The sequence below is a fragment of the Balaenoptera physalus genome (genome assembly GCF_965194825.1).
Source record: "Balaenoptera physalus genome assembly, chromosome: 1".
In the NCBI taxonomy this organism is placed as follows: domain Eukaryota; kingdom Metazoa; phylum Chordata; class Mammalia; order Artiodactyla; family Balaenopteridae; genus Balaenoptera; species Balaenoptera physalus.
Genome location: NC_138882.1, coordinates 35,934,690 through 35,957,599, shown reverse-complemented (window position 1 = coordinate 35,957,599; position 22,910 = coordinate 35,934,690). Strand labels below are relative to the sequence as shown.

General features: G+C 44.5%; 1 protein-coding gene across 13 annotated transcripts in view; it reads right to left on the bottom strand.

Moving 5' to 3' along the window:
• The window catches only part of LOC309647598 (uncharacterized protein), a 96,443-nt gene that overhangs the window by 29,309 nt on the left and 44,224 nt on the right, over positions 1-22,910 (bottom strand). For 4 of the 13 annotated variants that reach the window (XR_014256177.1, XM_082435043.1, XM_082435044.1 and 1 more), the window contains exons 2-3: positions 9,255-9,447; positions 5,412-5,502 (exon numbers count right to left, since the gene is read on the bottom strand). Coding sequence is in view for 5 of the 13 variants with exons in the window: in XM_082435043.1 (XP_082291169.1) it covers positions 5,432-5,502; positions 9,255-9,447 (264 nt within the window). In the remaining 8 variants the exon portion in view is untranslated. Of the gene's footprint in view, positions 1-1,715; positions 2,250-5,411; positions 5,503-9,254; positions 9,448-9,628; positions 9,867-16,520; positions 17,312-17,526; positions 18,207-22,910 lie in introns of those variants that run through there. The other 9 variants (XR_014256175.1, XR_014256178.1, XR_014256176.1 and 6 more) reach the window with 8 other exon arrangements.

Sequence of the window (22,910 nt, the reverse complement as noted above, 5' to 3'; positions counted from 1 at the left end):
CCTACAACTCCCTAATGCCCCTTTTCTTTATGTCAGACTTTTACTTAAGTGGCTCTAAAGAAACAGCCACTCTCCCATGCCATAAGCTGCAGCCATCAGCCAAAATCAAAGTATCTTACGGCTGGTATAGTGGGTTGGATGGTGGCCCCCAAAAGGATATATCCATGTCCTAATCCTTGACTGTTACCTAGTTTGAAAAAAAGGGTTTTGCAAATTTCATTAAGGATCTTGAGATGGGATTTCCATCCTATATTATCTGGATGGGTCCTAAATAGAATGACAATTGTCCTTATTATACAAGAAGGGCAGAGGGACATTTGAGACAGACAAAAGAGAAGATACAGACACAGAAAGGGGGTGATGTGAAGACAGAGACAAAAGCTGAGTGATGTGGCCTCAAGCCAAGGAAGCTGGCAACCACCAGAAGCTGAAAGAGGCAGGGATAGAATCTCCCCTAGAGCATCTGTAGGGAGAGCAGCCTTGCTGACACCTTGATGTCACACTTCTGGCCTCTACAACTGTGAGATAGTAAATTTCTATTGTGTTAAGCCTCCAAGTTAATTAGTCTCCCAGCAAGCACGGAGGACAATTATACAGCATGCATTAAACCTTTTCTAGGCTTCAGCAGTTTACTGCACAAACCTAAATAGTTTCAAACAGTCAAAGGTCTCAACTTCCCACCATACATTAAAGACCAAGGCACTAGACTACCTTCCTTGGCAGTACCAAAATATTTTCCACATGGACATTTTCCTCTCCAAAATGTCTGCTCCTTTCTTTTTATTTCTCAGTGTTCCCAGGTAATGCACCAAATGTTAGGGTCTTTTAATTACCTTCCAGCAAGTACAATGCCTTAATTCCATTTGGTTTGGAATAAATTAGGAAATAAGAGAAAAGAGAAAAGATGGAGGGCCGAATATTCCTGTTACTGTTGAGAACCCTGGCTTGAGAGTCCAGTTTCAATGAAATGATCACATAACAGAACCCCAGAATTGGGGAGATTTACTAACTAGTAATACGCAGAATGAGAGAAACAGAAGACACTCACTCACACTCTCAAGGGAGAGAACAGAATTAGTCAAGGCAAGCATGCTCACTTAATTCTTTTCAAGCTTTCTATATAAGACACTTGATCACCCTGGGGCAGAGTCAGTAAAGAAGCAGGGCTGAAATGTCCCTAAGAGCTCTCTTGACAGGACTGAAACATCAGGAGCAGGAAAGGAACATTCCCTCGCTCCCCACCACCACCACCCCCAGCAGTAAAAAATGATCATCCACATTGACAATGTAAAAGAAATCAGAAACTACGCTAACTCTGATTCACTCTCAGTATACCAACAGCTAATCAGGAGCCTTGTGCAAAAGCATCTTGATTAGTTGCTAATAAAACTCTTTAGAAGCAGACCCCTCCACATGCCTCAAAGGGAAGATGCAGACCTGTATGCTTCAGGATTTTCTCACCAAAACCCCACACAATTTCTTTACTATTCCAGCCAAGTATGGCCTAGCCCTACCCTCATACCTGTTTTTCTTGGTTTAGCAATAAAGAAACATAGATGGAAATAAAGAAGAGCTATCAGGTAGAAAGATATAAAATAGTGGGGAAAATATTATAAGTAGAGTCAAGTACCACCACCATTTACTAGAAGTGAACTTTCAGCACCAACATTAATATTTTTTCCTGTTATATCTGTAAAGTGATAATAAGTAATATGTACATAACAATTTTTAATTTATTCAAATCTCATTTTTATAACTAACTACTTCACAACAAGTAACATGCTAAGGCAGCATCAACAGATGAGAAAAGGTAGTCCCTGGCCCCAAGGAATGTTGCCCAGAACATTCCTTGAACACAGAGATATGTGAAAAATACCGTCACAATACAGTGTAGCGAGTGCAACAATCAGGCATGCAGAAGTGCAAGGGTAGCAAAAAGGAGCGTGTGATCACAACACTAAAAAGAAGAGTGCACAAAAGGCATAACATGTAAATTGAGTTTTGAAAAATGAAGTGGGTTTCCCAGGTGTCCCATAGGGAGAAAGGAATTCTTGGAGGAGGGAAAAGCATAAATGAAGACAGTGAATTGTTCATATAATCCAGAAGTGAAGTAGGCAATGGCAGGAGAAATGATTGGACACAGGTGTCATGAATACTTGCATGTCTGCATTTTAGCAAGTCCATTCTAAGGGAAACTTTGAGGATCAACTCGGGGGTGGGGGGCCGCGGGGGGACAGAACTAGTCATTCCTGCAAGAAACACTGTACAGTTGTGCAAAACCCTGGAACCAGTTTCTACCAACCCACCAAAAAAAACGACTTCAAAGGCAACGTGGTTATCACAGGAAGGGCTTGTTTTTGTGTTTGCTTTTAGTTCATTAGGCCTCACTTAAAATTCTGATTCCACAATGCACTTGCGCTGGGATCTTGAACAACACTCATAAGCTCTGCAAGTTTCAGTATAGTAAGTTTATGTGATTACCTTCATCTGTAATATCCCTGTGTTGCAATCTTAATTAATTAAGATTACTTCATCTTAATCTTAATCTCAAGTTCAGGTCAAAGACTAGTTCCTCTGTGACTTCTCCTCTGAACTGATTCAAAAGCCTTCTCTCCTGTCCTCATTTGGCTTCTCTTCTCTTATGGAATCTCATAAGAACTTCTATGACCTCTTTGGGTTTTTGTTGTTGTTGTTGTCTGTTTGTTTGTTTTTTAATTGAAGTATAGTTGATTTACAATGTCGTGTCAGTTTCAGGTGTACAGCACAGTGATTCCGTTTTCAGATTCTTTTCCCTTATAAGTTATTACAAAATATTGAGTATAGTTCCCTGTGCCATAGAGGAGATCCTTGTTGTATCTATTCTATGCCTTCTTTGAATGACCGTAGCACTTGTTGTCTGTATCATTTTTATGCCTGTTGTGGCTTCGTGACTGAACATGAAAATCTTCTATTTGTTCATGTCCTGGCCCTTCCTTAAAAATGTGTTCATTTATCTATTTCATATTTATTGACTACATCTTAGACACCGTGTTAGCTGCTTGTTCTAAATGTTAGTAAAATATACACCTTCCTGCTCAAAGGGTCACAGGATTTGTGGGAAAACAAAAAAATGAACAACCTATGTCTCAAATAGCTTTGTACTTCCCGAAGAGAACACACCTCATAGGTACAATAAATATATGTATTATACGTAAATGTATAAATAGTTAATGGCATTAAAAACTTGAGATAACTGCTTTTCGATTCTGAGGAAATGATGATTGTATTTCACCAGGAGCTCAATACCACTCTGAGAATGAGGGCTTAACCCCCGACCTGACTCACTGCATCGCTTTCCTATATAAAAATAGACAAGTCTGTACATACTCTCTACAAAAAGGCTTATCTGGCATGAATTACAGATAGCAAGAAGAAAAATTCAAGAGGTTCAGAGAAGCATCCAGAAGCTCAGATGATTGTCTGGCACTAATACAACTTGCTTGACAGGAAAATAGAGCTGTAAATCTCACAAAATTAGATGATCTTTTAAGAATTTCAAAACCTCCTGCTATTAATTGGAAATCCTAGAAGAACAGCTTCTTTTAAACTATACTGATAATATGCTTTACAGATTAATATTCAGAAGCCTATGTTTCGGCTAAGTGAGTGTCAGGAGAAAAGGAAACTTGTGGTTTAGTTCCATTTACTCTGGAACTTCTGGTCAAAACATCTGCTTCTGTGCTCAGCCATCTTGTCATCTGTAAAATGGAGGCAACTCTAAGAAAACATAGTTACAGAGATGTTGCACAGCTTCATGTGTCATTGTCTTCATTTGTTTCAGAAAACCAATCACATCTAAGCTACGACTGAAAGAGTGCAATGTTATTTGGGGTCATCTAGTGCAGCTCTGTCAAAGTAAAGAAAAGGAAAGGGGCCTAGAATAACTATAATTTTCCCAAGAGGACACAATTATTTTATGGTAAATCTGGGTCAAGAACCCTGATCTCTTTGATGCCATTCCATTGTTCTTTCGTTGGGTTCTGAACAACCCAGAGAAAGAAAGAGAAATAAAATTCCTATGTGCTGTGTCACTGGTACAGGACGTGGCAAGATTGGTATTGGAGAACTACATATTAACAGTTATCTGGGAAATTCTTCAGACTAATTGAGATATATACCAGGTACATAAAAAACAGTATGTATTCTCAAGATGATTCTGTGGAATGAACAGAACTGGTAACTGAAGGGGTGTGTGTGCTGCAGTTCCAAACAGGATGGGCGAATTCTTGCTTTCTGGCACCTTGAAGACTCCACCCCAACATACGTATTAAAATAAAATTAACATTTCAACTGGTTCATATTTAATTCTGCATGCTCCTGTAAGTCAGCAAAATATTCCATATACCATTTAAGTTGTCACTCACTTTTTAACTTGATTTTTAATTTCTAAAAGTCTTTCCAAACACAAAACAGAGGTTGGAAAATGGTATATGGGAAGCTGCAGAGATGAAATAAGCTTATTTCATTTGGCATAAAGATGAATACCCAAACAACTTCTTCATAGCTGAAAGTGTCCAAATCTGCTATCTTCATGTTGTAGTCAAGGCTTCCGGAAAAATATGCTACCGGATTCCTAATTACCCAAATGCCCCATATCTGTTTCAGTAAGTATCATTATATATTATGGAAATTTTTCTCAGTGACAGAGAAAGACATCCTGGCTGAACATCCCCCTGCCTGTGACACAGAGATGATGGTCTCAAGCTATCTTGAAGGCGCTGGAGCCTACTTTATCCGTTACTAATATTAATGGAGGACAAAACTTCATATTCTGTTTGCTCTGTATTGGTTAAATCACTTCTTCCCTTCATTAAAATGGATGGCCCATAACTGAGTCTGTAGTGTGTGTATCATTGGAAACTGAACAAATTTTTGTTGGTTTTATTAATGTCATAGGTTTCTAGGGAGGGTCTACTCAATAACTAAGTCTAGTTTCTCAGTTACCAATAAATTATGATGTAACTTTGAATAAATTAAGCTCATCATAAAGGAAGGACACTGATAGTTGCTACTACCCCTTCACTGAGGGGCTCTTGTAAAGCACTAAATAAAGTAACAGAGGTGTATATGCATGCATATATTTTCAATGATATTTGTACACACTTAAAAAGAACTCTACAGAATGCATTATAAAACTCTTGATGCTGTGTGTCCCTAGTTCCCAGCTCTCTCATTAAAACTACTTAAACGAACAAAATTGTATCTATTCGGATAGCTATCAGAGTACTCCAAATACTACTTCTTGCAGTACCCTGTCCCAACCCTTTGCCTTCCTCTTCCCATTAGTCCTTAATTCAGAAACCCCAGAGATTTGTTCATTAATTTATGAACATATTTCTTCATTCAGCCAAGAAAATTGATTGATCCCTTACCAAATTTCAGGCACCCTTCTTCAGTATGTTTTATAGGCATGTTCAGGAAACACAGCAGTGATCAACACAGATGAATATAGCCTCTCTCGAGCTGAGGGGAGAGACAAAAGTAAAGAAGCAAATATAAAATCATAAGTTTAAATATGTAAATAAAAATTAAATAAATGGGTAGAATAATTAGTATATCAGGTAAGTGCTGGAGAAAAACAGCAAGCAGGGAAGCGAGATGGAGATTGTTAGCTGGTAGGAGGAGGCTGCGATCTGAAAGTAAGTGATCAATGAGGGCTTTCTGGGGAAGATAAAATTTAAGAGGGAACTTAAGGTTGTGAGAGGGAGCAAGGTGCATATCTGGGAAGTGAATAGTACAAGCATAGGGAACAGTCAGATGGAAGGGCAATGAGGCAAGAGTGGGTTTGGAGTATCCAAGGAGCAGAAAGGATGTCAGTGTGTGGAAAACAGAGGGAGCAAAGTGGAGAGGAGAAGGAAACAGTCAGAGAGGAATCAGAGGCCCAGATTTCTAGGGCTGTGGAGGCACTTTGAGGACTTTGCTTTTCCTGTGAAGAAGCCATTGAAGAGACTTGGGTGACATGATCTGACCTGTTTTAATAGGATCTCTCTGGATGCCATGTTGATTAGAGACTGTAGGAGAATAAGGACAAGCCCCAGAAGACCAACAGTTGATTCAATGAAGTGATTTACTCAAAAATGCGCCTCCTCCTCAGTGAGGACGCAGAGCCGGGATCGGCAAATACTGGCCACAAATCAAATCAGGCGCTCAGCCTGGATCTGTGTGACTGTGAGCTAATAATGGTTCTCACGTTTCGAAAGGTTGTTGAAGAAAAAAGGGGAGGAGAAGCTACAGAAACTGTATATGGCCCACAAAGCTTAAGACATTTAAAATCCAGAAAATGCTTTCCAACACCTGATGGAAGGCATCTGGTTGGTAGGAGGTCCTCAGCAAAATTTGGAAGAGGAATACATGAGTCAATTAGTTCCTGAAAACATTGTAAAGTGATAGGTGTCAAGAAACATTTATGCCTTCACCCTTAACCTTCACAAATGATGCGATTTCCATTCAGCTATTGAAAAATATATTCTGGCTTTCAACACACTAAACCAGAAGGCATTTTCTCACATAAGCAAGGTCATAAACAACTGTCAGCTAAAGTTGAAATAGCAACAAATCAAATAATAACACAAAACATTTTTATAGATTTTTAAACCTTACAAAGCATTTTCATGTTCATTATCTAATTTAATCCTCAAATCAACTCCATGAGATAGTTATTATTTTCCCATTAGAAATGACCACATATTCAATCCTTAGTGATTGCTCAAGAAAAGCTGAACTCTTGAGTGTTACATCTATTAATGCCAAGGTTGGGTTTTTTCCGATGGGAACACTGGATGCTAAAATCCACAGGGATTTTCAGCTCAAGATGGCAAACTAGGAAACCTTGACTTTCTGTTCCTCCTGAAACCATATTTAAATAAAACTGTAGAAATACCAAAATTAAGCAACCAATAAAAGCCAAGACATTGTGGAAGTCATCAACCACAGAAAGATTTCAACACATTTTGAGAAGGCAAACAATGAAATGGAGGAGCCATGAATAAAATCATTAAGAAAAGACTACCCTAAGTAGGGTCTGCACAAAGCCAGTCAGCTTTTGCTGAGCTCTGGTTATAGTCAAGGGCAGAGGAAAGAAGAGGGGCTGAAAACAAGGAGACAAAAATCATTTTAGGAACAAAAGTTCATTTAATGAGCTCCAGGGAACACTCAGCCTGCTGCCATACAAACTCATGGATTACAATGGATTGTTGGTAAGCAAGACAAGAAAACAGGGAACAAACAAAACAAACAAAAATCAGGACATTGTTTCTTACTGAACTCTTCTCAAATGAGATCAAGGAATTATGGTTCAATGCCACAGCTGTAAATCATTTCTGCTCCTGGAGAGGTTAGAAAGGGCTTATAATATTTACCCCTTTTTTTCAGACAGAATTTAGGTCTGAGCAAAACCTTTTGTGTCCTCAAACCTCAAAGTTTATTGGGGATGGAAGTCCAAATTAGCTGTCACATATCATAAAAAGAATCTCATGGGCAGAGGGTCAAACTAATTTTGGAATATATGAATTATGCCCAGTGTTATTTTCAATAGATTTTAAACTAAAATATATAAATAAATTTTTACTCATCTATATGACTCTGGGTTCCAAAACTTCTACATGTCACATGCGTGATACAGAACACACAATGTCAGCCCCAGGAGAGAGAAAACACTCCAATGAAGCAAGCCAAAGAAACAAGTTTCAAACAAGGTAAAGTGATGTGTAGACCAGGATTTTTCAATTCTTTCCTGTCATGCTGAAGCTTCCAGCTCCTGAATAACAACACATGTTTCCCTTGCCCTAGACACCCAAGAGTATGTCTCCTCTCTTGGGCATAAGAATCGCTAGAGTTACATATGTGTAGTAAACAGTGGACCCAGCTGGCATACTCACAATGACCAAATTGTGTTGATCGTACTTTAAACCAATACGTCGCTCCACGATGAAGTTGCAATAAATGATATATTTGCTTTCCAGACATGAATGAGATGCCTTACTGGATATACTCCAGGAAGGCCAGAGAAACTGGAATAACTTACTGGTGAATTTCTTTCCGGATAGCCCATGATTTATCTAGAATATAAGCTTTACATATCTGGATCCTTCAAACTAGACCAAAGGGAAAATCTGGGCTGCAAGCCTCAATTAGAAATGTGGGGTGCTGCTATGCTGACAACTGGTGCTCCCTGACCTGTATCTTCTGAGACTAGAACCCAGTGTGGTGGATGAGCAATTCATGCGTTGAACAAAAGAAGACCTCCTACAGGGCAGTGTATGTGTTCATCACACGTATGGCACTTAGGGCTAAGTACCATAAGGGCCACAAGAAAAAAAAAAAAAAGTAACACATGAAGCATATATGATAAGGAGGCGCCACAGTCCAGAGCACGAGCTCTGGAATCACACAGGCTTGCTTCGAATCCCGGCTAAGCCACTACCATCTGTATACCCTGAAGAACAGTCGAAGGTTTAAACGTTGTTTTACCAAATTTTGAAAAAGAAGTGAAGAAAGAACCTATCTGCCAGGAAGGGACATCGTGGGGTGCAGCACCCAGTCGGGTCAGGGCTCTGCATCCCCTGCTCAGAAACCTTCGCCACCTGGCTCATGGTGATGCTGGCAGCTGAGCAGCCCTGGAGAAGGTGCTCCCGTCATCAGGCCTCGCAGAGAAGCGGGGGAGGTCCCTGGAGGAGGCTGGCCACAGCCTGGCAAGCTCTGGGTGCCTCCTGCACTCAGCTCTGAACAGGCTCTGGCCCCTGGGCCCCTTGTGGGGGAAGGGCTGGCCGATACATACACAGGGCTGAGGGGCCTGCAGAGCCGGTGCCCAGGCAGGGTGAGCTCTGCAGGAGAAGGCTTCCACAGTCCCCAACAGTCTCCGCATGGTGGCCCATCCGGTGCCAAACACCTGTCACCCACAGCGAGAAGTCCCAGCCACTAGAAAGTCCAGAAGGGTTCGGGCTCTGGGGCCCCGCCCTTTGCCCTTGGGCCGGGGTTTCTCCACGGGCTGGGCTTGCATGCGCCCCCCGCCCCACCCCTTGCCCCGCCCACCCTTTCTCTGTGACGGGTACAATGGACATGTCACAAGCGCCAGGCTGAGCCATCCAGTGTCCAGTGTGTGCTAGACCTTGAGAGGAGGTGAAGCTAAGGAGAAGCTCTCCCAGTTTCACTCTGTTCTCGGATCGCTTGGCGCACAACCGGTCCTACATGGGCAATTTACTATGCAAATTTCGTACCTGGCTCCGGCCCCGCCGCCCGCCCCGCCGAGGGGCCCCGGTGGGCTGTCACCCGCTGGTTTTGCCTTCCTGGGAGGCTGCCACATCTGACCGGGACCACCCTGCTGCTCCAGCGCCTGCCATCTGCCCTGAGCAGGGAGTCAACGTCAGGAAGCTGGTACCATCCAGTCACCTCCCACTGAGGAGAGGGGGGCTGGGGAAAACACGGGCAGAATGCAAAATGACAGCCTGGGAAGGAGGTGAGAAGAGGGAGGTGAAGGTCCCATCCCATGCCATGGTGTCCCCTGCCCCAACCGCATGCTGCTCCCTGCTGCTGGAGAAGCCAACAAAAAAAGCGCTGGGTGAAGACCACCGGCCCAAATCACCAGGCTCACCGATGTCTGGGAAGGAGCGGCAGCGTGAAGAGTCTTCACGCATCCCAACAAGAAGCTCCTCTTCCCTGCTATCTACCAGCAGTAGGCCCTGGAAGCGGAAGATTCCCCTGCCGCTTTTTCTGCCGCTGCCAAGGCTGAGGTCGCCCCCGTCGGGGAACGAGGCACTGACATGGGATCGAGGTGAGCTGCCCCCTCCTCCTAAGCTTCTGTGCTTAGCTGCTGCCAAAAACCCAGGCACCTTGGAGAAGAACATTCAGTGTCGCTGGAAAAAGATCCCCAAGAATATAAGGAAGGTCCAGCCACCGTCCCATGAAAAAGAACCCCCAACACCCGTCTGTGTAGATTCTACCCCTCCTTTATACTTACCTCCCCCTCTTCCAGTCCCTACCATCAATCCCCCTATGTTAACTGGGCAGCCCATGACTTCTGTGGCAATCCCTTCCACCAGCATGGTCACGGCATCTGGAAGTTTGACCTTGCAGCCTAGTGTCTACACGGACACTACTGCCCCTTCCCAAGCTGTCATTGTTAGGTCTCCCCCAGGTTTCAGGGTGGAGCAGAGGCACCCTGCAGGGGTACCAGTGTCCATCACCCCACCTGTGCCGATGGTGCCCTGCGCCACCCCAATTTTTAACCATCACTTTGGCCCCCAAACCAACCCTCAGCCCATATTTGGGACCTCTGATGGGCAGCAGAGGGCCTCTCTCCCTGGAGCTCCTGTTTTCTCCAGCCCCCCATTTACAGCTTCAGCTCCTGTTTTCCCCAGCCCCCCATTTATGGCTTCAGGTCCTGTTTTTCCCAGCCCCCCATTTACAGCTTCGGCTCCTGTTTTCCCCAGACCCCCATTTATGGCTTCGGCCGTCATTGGTGCTTCAGCAGGCAGCACCTCTGACACCAAACCTATGGACACCACACCTCCTTCCCAGGCTGTCATTTTGCATTCGGCTCCTGTTTTCCCCAGCCCCCCATTTACGGCTTCGGCCGTCAACAGTGCTTCAGCAGGCAGCAGCTCTGACACTGTACCTATGGACACCACACCTCCTTCCCAGGCTGTCATGTACCATTCGGCTCCTGTTTTCCCCAGCCCCCCATTTACGACTTCGGCTGTCACCAGTGCTTCAGCAGGCAGCAGCTCTGACACCGTACCTATGGACACCACACCTCCTTCCCAGGCTGTCATTTACAATTTGGCTCCTGTTTTCCCCAGTCCCCCATTTAAGACTTCGGCCATCACCAGTGCTTCAGCAGGCAGCAGCTCTGACACCGTACCTATGGACACCACACCTCCTTCCCAGGCTGTCATTTACCATTCGGCTCCTGTTTTCCCCAGCCCCCCATTTACGGCTTCGGCCGTCACCAGTGCTTCAGCAGGCAGCAGCTCTGACACCGTACCTATGGACACCACACCTCCTTCCCAGGCTGTCATTTACCATTCGGCTCCTGTTTTCCCCAGCCCCCCATTTACGGCTTCGGCCGTCACCGGTGCTTCAGCAGGCAGCAGCTCTGACACTGTACCTATGGACACCACACCTCCTTCCCAGGCTGTCATGTACCATTCGGCTCCTGTTTTCCCCAGCCACCCATTTATGGCTTCGGCCGTCACCAGTGCTTCAGCAGGCAGCAGCTCTGACACTGTACCTATGGACACCACACCTCCTTCGCAGGCTGTCATTTTCCAGTCTGCCCCTGTCTCCAGGCAGAAGCAATAGGCATTTCACAGGGCTGTTCCTAGTTCTGGGAACACACCACCCAGTGGCAGCAATGCCTCAGCCCATGCCTCGACTCATTTACCTGCAACGCCGGCCAACAGATAGACCAACACTTCAAGCTTCCTTAGACCCAGGTCTCCCGTCTCAGGCCACATTGGGGGCCAACGATGGGCAGAGGCCTAACGATAATTTTCTATTGGGAAACCCAGCAGCCTCAGCACAAGAGAAAGTCCTAGTCGCTCCTGCAGCCTAGCCACCGCGAGTCAGCATCATGCAGTCAGCTTTGCCAGCTTCCCTATTCGCCACCACCAGCAACACGCAGCCGGCCTTTGGCAACAACCCAGGCATTCTCCCCAGGGCTGTGTCCGTTGCTACTGGCTTTGGAGTTGCCACCAGGATGCCCAGTACTGGGGACAGTAGCTCGCTCTTTGCCGATACCACACCGGGCCCACTGTTCAGGGGACCTGCAGCCCCTACGGCCGGTGGGAGCCTTGGAGTCGGTGTGTCAGCCCCAGGCCTCACTCATTCAGAGGCATCCAGACCACTTAACTTTGGGGCAGGACTAAGTGGGGCACTCAGCACCGCTTCTGTTCCTACTTCGGGCCAGACAACCTGCCATCTACCTGACCACGGCAAGGCTGCTGCAGTAGGAGGGGCAGGCACCATCCCAGCATTTGGGAACATATCTGATTCCACCTTAAATCCAAATACCTGGGGCCCACCTGGACTGAATACAGGTGGTACGGTGATGGCAGGGGACAACACCATCCCCACGATGGGAGGCCCTAGTGTTTCCACTTGCCGTCACTGCACACAGGGCCCATCTGGACGTAGAAAATCTACTTTTAAAAGTTCCATCACCAAGGAGAAGAAATCTGTGTCAATGGACATGTCAGTTTCCACCTTCCATCAGAGCACACCACATCTGTTGGAGTTGCAAGTGTGCTTACCACCCGTGGGTTTCAACACACTTCTAGTTCTACCTTATTTCCAAGCACAAGGGGCCCACCTGCCCACAATCTAGGTGGTGGTCGTCTAGGAGGGAACAACATCATGCCCATGACTGGAGGACCTGGTATTCCCGCTTACAACTGGGACCCACCTGGCCAACACACAGGTGGTGCGGATGGACGGCACAACATCTCACTGGTGCTGGGAGGCCCTGTGTCAATAACTGCCATCAGACTTGGAACCCATCTGTGCAGAGAACGGGGGGGGGGCATGGGGGACAGCACCACACCTGCTGTGACTGGATACACTTCTGGTGCCACATTCATACAAAGCACCTGCCCCCCCCCCCGGTCAAAACCCAGGTGGTGCCATGGGGGATAGCACCATCCATATTTAGAGAGGAAGCTCCACCCTCAGGAAGAACACTGGGGTCCCCGAGTCAGGACACCCCTCTGACTTAGACGAGCCAGCATTGTGTTTGGAGGCTCTTGGTCAGGGCAGCTGTGCCTGAGCTCATAGGAGTCTGGCAGCCTCATAACCTGCCCAGGGCTTCATAGGAGCCACCAGCTAATTCCTTTCTTCTATGAAGAAACTCAACAAATGAAGAGCAGATCTTATTCTGCAAACTGTGTGTAACCATGAATGGACTTTGCCTCACTGGAAAGCGGCTCAGCCCCTTTAAGTGAAACTTAACCTCCTCTCTTCCTACAGCAAGCCGGAGGACCACACCTCAGGGGTGTGCAAGAGTGTGTGTGTGTGTGTGTGTGTGTGTGTGTGTGTGTGTGTGTGTGTGTGTGTGTGTTGGAGGGTGAGGAGCATATGAGCTCACTTCAGAACTACACCAGACTTGAGACGTTCCAGTTAGGAGAATGGAAGAGAGCTGGCTGTATCATCCACTGTGCCATCCCTGGCTCGACTGTTAACTTGGCGGACCCAAGCTCCTGGCCAGTTTTCCCTAGACTTGGAACTGGCAGGATGCCCACTGCTGTTTTCAGATGCTTCCCTTCCTCCTATGCATTTGCCTCAATGGGCCCTTCTCTTTCCCAGCTTTATGTACATATATATATGTCAATAAAACCTTGTTCATATTAATCTGCTTCTGTTTATGTGTCTTTACTCACTGACTCAGCTGTAGAGGAAGAACTGACATATGTGAGTGGTGATGTGTGAGCCAGACTTAAGACACCAAAATTTTGTGTCCCAGTGACTGGGATGTGGAATTAGGCACACATTATGGCTGCATGTGCTGACTCCTGAAATCTGTTTTCAGTGTAACGAGTGACAATCAGGAGGAACTAAGGTCCAGAGGAGGGAGAGATGGGGTGACTCACCCTGGCTTCTCTATATGTCTCTCTGTCCCCTCACCACTCCAACCACACTGGAGGCTAGAGAATCCCTGATGTGTGATAAGGAACCACACTTAATGATTGTACTTTTCAAAAATGTTGAAATGTCTTTTGGGGCATCTTTTTATTCAATTGAGACTTAGGCCAGTCAACTTCATATATTCCCTTTACACCCAGAGAGGACAGATTTGGCATCCAGGTCCATGTGTCTAGAGAAACAAAGGAAGAGTTCATACCTGCTCTGTAATTATTGAAAATTTAAGTTGACCTCAAATGTACCATGTTGCTTAAAATAGCAGAAAAGATCCTCTTTAATAACTGGCTTGGCTCTGAGCTAACCCACTAAAATATCAAATCACAAGAGTGACAATTGTGCCCAGTTCTGGCTGGCCCTAGAGTTCTACTGGGCCTCAACTAGGTTTAATAATGGCAAAATTCCTGAGTCTGTGCAGCCTATCTTCCAGTTGGAAGGGAGAACAGAAACCCATGTACATTATCTGGTAGGTTCGCCAGGAATAAATGCTATGGAGATTAAGCAGTATATGGTGAGGTGAGATTGTGGGCAGAGAGGAGCAAGGCTTTCAACGTAAACGGTAGACAGGATAAGTCTTACTGGGAAGGTGGAATTTGAACAGTCTAGAGGGAGGCAGATGAGTCAGACATCTGAGGGAAAAGCATTCCAGATCATGGGAATAACCTCTGCAAGGCCCAGAGGAAGGATGCCAGTGTCCTCAGGGAAGAATTAGTAAATAATGTGGCTGGAATAGAGTCAGCAAGTAGGAGGGAGGGAAGGAGGAAAGGAGGACAGAGGAGATGTGTGTAGAATTCCCTGCATCACCATTTATTGATCACAGTTAATTCAACCTTCAAGTGTTTCAGTGAACTCAGTGCTTTTCCTATGGCCTATTGACCTCTCAAGAGTTTTGGAAGGATAAAATAATGTAGGGAAGTGACTTATAAGCCACTGTTACTGTTCTATACATAAGGATAGATGGATAGACAGGTAGATATAGATAGACAGATACATAGATAGATAGATACATAGACAGATAGAGAGATAGAGAGAAAGATAGAGATAGATAGAGAGATAGAGAGATGGAGAGATAGATAGATAGATAGACACACAGATAGATAGATACACAGATAGATAGATAGATAGATAGAGACATAGACACATAGATAGATAGGTAGAGATAGATAGGTAGAGATAGATAGATAGATAGATAGATAGATAGATAGATAGATAGACAGACAGATAGAGAGATAGACAGAGACATAGATATAGATAGATACATACACAGATAGATACAGAGATAGAGAGATAGATAGATACATAGATAGATAGAAAGATAGATAGATAGATAGATAGATAGATAGATAGATAGATAGATAGATAGATAGATAGATAAATAGAGTTAAGGACTGAATTTCTGTGCCCCCCCCCAAACAAATTCATATGTTGAAACCCTATCCTCTTATGTATGATGAAATTAGGAGGTGGAGCCTTCACGAGGTAATTAGGTTTAGAAGAGGTCATGAGGGTGAAGCTGCCATGATGTGATTAGCTCTTATAAGAAGAGGAAGATACACCAGAGCTTTCCCTCTCCACCATATGAAGAGACAGCAAGAAGGTGGCCCTCTACAAGCCAAAAAAGAAGGACTCACCAGGAACTGGATTTGCCTTGATCTTGGACTTCCCAGACTCCAGAACTGTGTGAAACGTCTGTTGTTCAAGACACTCAGTCTATGATATTTTGTTATAGCAGCCTAAGCAGACTGATATAGATAGGTAAACAGGGAGATAATGATTGATAGATGATAGATAGATAGATAGATAGATAGACAGATAGATAGATAGATATACATACATTCATACTCACTTCAGTGACAGATGGAGATACTGCACATATATGTATGCTTAATGAATTCCTTCTAAAGCTTTCACTTGGCAATTCAAATGGGAGATCGCCTTTTTAAAGGGAGCATAAAAGTGCTTACTTTTATGAAGTACACAGGTGGAAAAATATAACAGCCTAAAAATGCACAGCACTGAGCCTAGTGCAACATTTATGAGATTAGACCTGTAAAAACAAAGAACACCATCACAGAGAGGCTTCCAGACTCCTCCAGGCACCCAGGCGCCTGATTCATTTACTCTAAGTTGTTTGTTACGGTTCCAGAGGATCAAAACTCCTGCTCCCGAACCTTTTCTGTTCTGTTCTTTTTTAGATTCCATATATACGTGTTAGCATATGGTATTTGTTTTTCTCCTTCTGACTTACTTCACTCTGTATGACAGACTCTAGGTCCATCCACCTCACTACAAATAACTCAATTTCATTTCTTTTTATGGTTGAGTAATATTCCATTGTGTATATGTGCCACATCTTCTTTATCCATTCATCTGTCGATGGACACTTAGATTGCTTCCATGTCCTGGCTATTATAAATAGAGCTGCAATGAACACTGTGGTACATGACCCTTTTTGAATTATGGTTTTCTCAGGGTATATGCCCAGTAGTGAGATTGCTGGGGCAGGACAGGAATAAAGACGCAGACGTAGAGAATGGACTTGAGGGCATGGGGAGGGGGAAGGGGAAGCTGGGACAAAGTGAGAGAGTGGCATGGACATATATACACTCCCAAATGTGAAAGAGATAGCTAGTGGGAAGCAGCCGCATAGCACAGGGAGATCAGCTTAGGGCTTTCTGACCACCTAGAGGGGTGGGATAGGGAGGGTGGGAGGGAGACACAAGAGGGAGGGGATATGGGGATATATGTATATGTGTAGCTGATTCACTTTGTTATAAAGGAGAAACTAACACAGCATTGTAAAGCAACTATACTCCAATAAAATGTTAAAATAAAAAACAAACTCCTGCTACCTGGCTTCAGAGACTCTCCTGCCCTTGTAGTCAGAACTGCCTCCCAGAAGCAGGGTTGATATCCAGGTTGCTTCTAATAGTTCCACACCTTCTCTCTGGGGTGCCTGGCAATATTATCAGGGACAATTTGTAATTTTAAAAACTCATACTTCTTGGCTTGTTATTTTTAAAAAATGGCCTTCAAAGCTGATAAGAACGATCCTGATAAGGCAAGCATTTAACAAATGTATGAGAGATTTAAAGATAATTTTGAATTTCATGTTTTGATGCATTTACACAGTTGAAGCTATTTCTAAATAAATTAAAGTATTTTTAATGAAAATAATACATGAACATGATAGCAACTCAAATAATACTGAAATTCAACCCGTCTAACCCCAGTTCCCCTCTCCAGAGACAGGTTTTCGCTACTTCAGTGTCACCCCCATAATTCTAAACATTATGTTTATCCTGCTATATCCATTTTAGATCCATTTTAACACCCTAACATGAAGGAGGAAGATAAACCCCTACCCCCACTACTACTCATCACTCTTCTTTTCCAACACATCATATTCATGTCATTACTCATGCTGCTTCTCTTTTGTAACTTCATGGAGTTTTGCTAGCTTTATTGATGGGAGAAGTGGTAGCATAGTAGCTAAAAGCACTGGATCTGGACATGGACCACATGGCTTGGAAGCTTTCTTCCTCAGTTAATTAGCTCTGCAATCCTGAGTAATTCATATAACCTTCCTGGGCCTCTGTTTCCTCACCTGTAAACCGAGGAAATGGATGAAACCCATCGCACGGAGTTGCTCATGACGATGCAAATAATAATAAGGCATTTGCAGTCTTTAGTATCCAACACCCAGAAGCTCTCAAGAAATATTAGCTCTAGTATATAGCTATACTCTCAACTTTCTTATGGTATCAACTTTCCCCCTAATCTCATCATTTTCTTTCTGCCTGAGACTATCTGTGTCCCCACAGCTCTCTGTCTTTCCTCTCCCCTTGTACAGCTCACCTTCTGTCAATACCATGTTTGTTTCGTTTGTCTGTGCTGATCACATTTACATTTTCTTATGCAATCACAACAAAGGGTCCTGTGTTTTATCTACAGGTTGACAACAAGGGTTGAAAACCAAGAAGTTATATTAACTATTTAAGTTTTGCTCAGTCCTGGGGACAAGAGTATGGTAGGACTGTATTTTCTTCTCTCTAGGTATGACGCCCCTACTTCTATCGTTACTATCAATTATTTAAACTCATGCTATATTTTCGTTTGCTTTTGACTTCAACTATTATCTTCTCCCAAGATTTCATTACTTTTCCTAAAATTTGACCCACCTTCTTCTTTTTTTCTCCCTGCACTATTTGCCCATAATAAATTATTTTTAAAATTTTCAAATTCAATATTGTTTCCTTGGCTGGGTCCCATCCTGTGCCAGAACGCTTGTCTCTCCCCTACTCAGTTTGGAAGCTGTAAGACCAAAGTAAGGATAAGATCTTAAAAGAAAGGGGACCAACTTGCTTTTAGGCTAGGCTGGATGGTGGCCTCAAAGAACGAGTTTGGGAGTGTTCCTTCCTCTGCAATTTTTTGGAAGAGTTTGAGAAGGATAGGTGTTAGCTCTTCTCTAAATGTTTGATAGAATTCACCTGTGAAGCCATCTGGTCCTGGACTTTTGTTTGTTGGAAGATTTTTAATCACAGTTTCAATTTCATTCCTTGTGATTGGTCTGTTCATATTCTCTGTTTCTTCCTGGTTCAGTCTTGGAAGGTTATACCTTTCTAAGAATTTGTCCATTTCTTCCAGGTTGTCCATTTTATTGGCAAAAAGTTGCTTGCAGTAGTCTCTTAGGATGCTTTGTATTTCTGAGGTGTCTGTTGTAACTTCTCCTTTTTCATTTCTGATTTTATTGATTTGAGTCCTCTCCCTCTTTTTCTTGATGAGTCTGGCTAATGGCTTATCAATTTTGTTTATCTTCTCAAAGAACCAGCTTTTAGTTTTATTGATCTTTGCTATTGTTTTCTTTGTTTCTATTTCACTTATTTCTGCTCTGATCTTTATGATTTCTTTCCTTCGGCTAACTTTGGGTTTTGTTTGTTCTTCTTTCTCTAGTTTCTTTAGGTGTAAGGTTAGATTGTTTACTTGAGATTTTTCTTGTTTCATGAGGTAGGCTTGTATAGCTATAAACTTCCCTCTTAGAACTGCTTTTGCTGCATCCCATAGGTTTTGGGTCGTCGTGGTTTCATTGTCATTTGTCTCTAGGTATTTTCTGATTTCCTCTTTGATTTCTTCAGTGATCTCTTGGTTATTTAGTAACGTATTGTTTAGCCTCCATGTGTTTGTGTTTTACACGTTTTTTTCCCTGTAATTCATTTTAATCTCATAGCGTTGTGGTCAGAAAAGATGCCTGATATGATTTCAATTTTCTTAAATTTACTGAGGCTTGATTTGTGACCCAAGATGTGATCTATCCTGGAGGATGTTCCGTGCACACTTGAGAAGAACGTGTAATCTGCTGTTTTTGGATGGAATGTCCTATAAATATCGATTAAATCTATCTGGTCTGTTGTGTCATTTAAAGCTTCTGTTTCCTTATTTATTTTCGTTTTGGATGATCTGTCCATTGGTGTAAGTGAGGTGTTAAAGTCCCCCACTATTATTGTGTTACTGTCGATTTCCTCTTTTATAGCTGTTAGCAGTTGCCATATGTATTGAGGTGCTCCTATGTTGGGTGCATATATATATATAATTGTTATATCTTCTTCTTGGATTGATCCCTTGATCATTATGTAATGTCCTTCCTTGTCTCTCGTAACATTCTTTATATTAAAGTCTATTTTATCTGATATGAGTATAGCTACTCCAGCTTTCTTTTGATTTCCATTTGCATGGACTATCTTTTTCCATCCCCTCACTTTCAGTCTGTATGTGTCCCTAGGTCTAAAGTGGGTCTCTTGTAGACAGCATATATATGGGTCTTCTTTTTGTATCCATTCAGCAAGCCTGTGTCTTTTGGTTGGAGCATTTAATCCATTCACGTTTAAGGTAATTATTGATATGTATGTTCCTATGACCATTTTCTTAATTGTTTTGGGTTTGTTTTTGTAGGTCCTGTTCTTCTCTTGTGTTTCCCACTTAGAGAAGTTCCTTGAGCATTTGTTGTACAGCTGGTTTGGTGGTGCTGAATTCTCTTAGCTTTTGCTTGTCTGTAAAGCTTTTGATTTCTCCATCAAATCTGAATGAGATCCTTGCCAGGTAGAGTAATCTTTGTTGTAGGTTCTTCCCTTTCATCACTTTAAGTATATCATGCCACTCCCTTCTGGCTTGTAGAGTTTCTGCTGAGAAATCAGCTGTTAACCTTATGGGAGTTCCCTTGTATGTTATTTGTCATTTTTCCCTTGCTGCTTTCAATAATTTTTCTTTGTCTTTAATTTTTGCCACTTTGATTACTATGTGTCTCGGCGTGTTTCTCCTTGGGTTTATCCTGTATGGGACTCTCTGTGCTTCCTGGACTTGGGTGGCTATTTCCTTTCCCATGTTAGGGAAGTTTTCGACTATAATCTCTTCAAATATTTTCTCTGGTCCTTTCTCTCTCTCTTCTCCTTCTGGGGCCCCTATAATGCGAATGTTGTTGTGTTTAATGTTGTCCCAGAGGTCTCTTAGGCTGTCTTCATTTCTTTTCATTCTTTTTTCTTTAGTCTGTTCCACAGCAGTGACTTCCACCATTCTGTCTTCCAAGTCACTTATCCGTTCTTCTGCCTCAGTTATTCTGCTATTGATTCCTTCTAGTGTAGTTTTCATTTCAGTTATTGTATTGGTCATCTCTGTTTGTTTGTTCTTTAATTCTTCTAGGTCTTTGTTAATCATTTCTTGCATCTTCTCAACCTTTGCCTCCAGTCTTATTCCAAGGTCCTGGAGCATCTTCACTATCATTATTCTGAATTCTTTTTCTGTAAGGTTGCCTATCTCCACTTCATTTAGTTGTTTTTCTGGGGTTTTTTCTTGTTCCTTCATCTGGTATATAGCCCTCTGCCTTTTCATCTTGTCTGTCTTTCTGTGAATGTGGTTTTTGTTCCACAGGCTGCAGGATTGTAGTTTTTCTTGCCTCTGCTGTCTGCCCTCTGGTGGTTGAGGCTATCTAAGAGGCTTGATGGGAGGCTCTGGCGCTGGGTAGAGCTGACTGTTGCTGTGGAGGTCAGAGCTCCGTAAAACTTTAATCCAGTTAACTGTTGATGGGTGGGGCTGGGTTCCCTCCCTGGTGGTTGTTTTGCCTGAGGCAACCCAACACTGGAGCCTACCTGGGCTCTTTGGTGGGGCTAATGGCAGAATCTGGGAGGGCTCACGCCAAGGAGTACTTCCCAGAACGTCCGCTGCCAGTGTCCTTGTCCCCATGGTGCAACAGAACCAGCCCCCGCCTCTGCAGGAGACCCTCCAACACTAGCAGGTAGGTCAGGTTCAGTCTCCCCCAGGGTCACTGCTCCTTCCCCCGGGTTCCAATGCGCACACTATTCCGTGTGCGCCCTCCAAGAGTGGGGTCTCTGTTTCCCCCAGTCCTGTCGAAGTCCTGCAATCAATTCCCACTAAGCTTCAGTGTCTGATTCTCTATGAATTCTTCCTCCCGTTGCTGGACCCCCAGGTGGGGAAGCCTGACGTGGGGCTCAGAACCTTCACTCCAGTGGGTGGACTTCTGTGGTATAAGTGTTCGCCAGTCTGTGAGTCACCCACCCAGCAGTTATGGGATTTGATTTTACTCTGATTGCGCCCCTCCTACCATCTCACTGTGGCTTCTCCTCTGTCCTTGGACGTGGGGTATCCTCCTAGGTGAAGTCCAGTGTCTTCCTGTCGATGACTGTCCAGCAGCCAGTTGTGATTCTGGTGCTCTCGCAAGAGGGAGTGAGAGCACGTCCTTCTACTCCGCCATCTTGGTTAATCCTCCTGACCATCCAGATGAACTTTCAACTTTGTTTCAAGTGCCTGGGTGCTGGGTCACAGTGGATTTCTAACCTCTTCCAATACTCAAAAATACCAATTTCTAAGATGCAGAAGCGTTGTTAAACATACACTTAGCACAGACCCCAGTCCCACTCCTGACTTTTTTCTCAAGTCAGGTAAAAACCCAAGTTCACAGGGAAACCTGCCCTGGGATGTTACAGCAGCTTTATTCCTGATCCCCTCAAAACTGGAAACATCCCACAAGTCCTGCCACCCGCAGGCGAATGGACAAACGGAAAATGGAATACAACACAGCAAGAAAAAGGAGTGACTTCTCATACCCGCAACAACAGGGATGACGGACTTCCCTGGTGGTCCAGTGGCTAAGACTCCATGCTCCAAATGCAGGGGGCCCGGGGTCCACCCCTGCTCAGGGAACTAGATCCCGCACGCCGCAACTAAAACATACTGCACGCAGCAGTGAAGATCCCATGTGCCGCAACTAAGACCCGGCACAGCCAAGTAAATAACTAAATAAATATTTAAAACAACAACAACAACAACAACAAACAAACCAGGGATGAATCTCGCATAGGTTTTGCTGAGCCAAAGCAGCCAGAATCAAAAAGCTACATGCTGTTGTTCCGTTTATCTGACTTTCTGGAAAAGCCAAAACCTTAGGGAGAGAGAGGAGATTAGTGGCCAAGAGGCTAGAGGCGCACTGGCGCCAAAGGGCAGCAAATGGGATGACGCGATTGCTCTGCCACCTGACGGCGATCATCTGTCAAAACTCCTACAACTGTGCACTACAAGTGAACTATGCTTCACGGCTACTAAGGATAAACAAAAATTATTACATTTTGAAAAATGCGCCGGCCAGCCAACCCGTACATGACAAGTGCAGTAAGAGGGGCGGGGAGGTGAGGCAAGTGGATCAGCTGGAGTTCTGAAGGTTCTCCCCACTTTCAGTTCCCCTCCCCTGGGATGTCTCCCCGCCCTGCCCACTGCTCAGGCTGCCCACCCGGGCCACCCAGAGTTACCCAACCGGAAAAGCCAGAGCCCAGGCTCAGCCGCGCCTCCGGGCACAGGAAGAGCAAAAATAGAAAGCGCCAGTGCGCAGTGGCGGGCTGGAAACCCTCTGACCTCGGAGAACTGCGGAGAACCGGGGACCGGAGTCAACAACGGCTCCCAGGCGGTCCCAGCGTCCCGACCCCGCCCCCGGCCGCGACACAGTTTCCACAAACTGACACACACGGAGCCCGCGCGAGGGGCGGGTCGTGCGGGCTTCCCCGCCGGGTCCCCTGGAGGCCGGTCCCCCGCAAGCCGAGCGCACGAAAGGGCGCCCCAAAGGCACCAGCCCAAGGCGCCCGCTGCGCTTTCCCTCCCGAGGGTGGGCTGCGCGGCCCAAGCCTAAACCCTGAGACAAGAACACGCGCACCACGCCGCCACGGGGGACGAGAGGCCGGGCG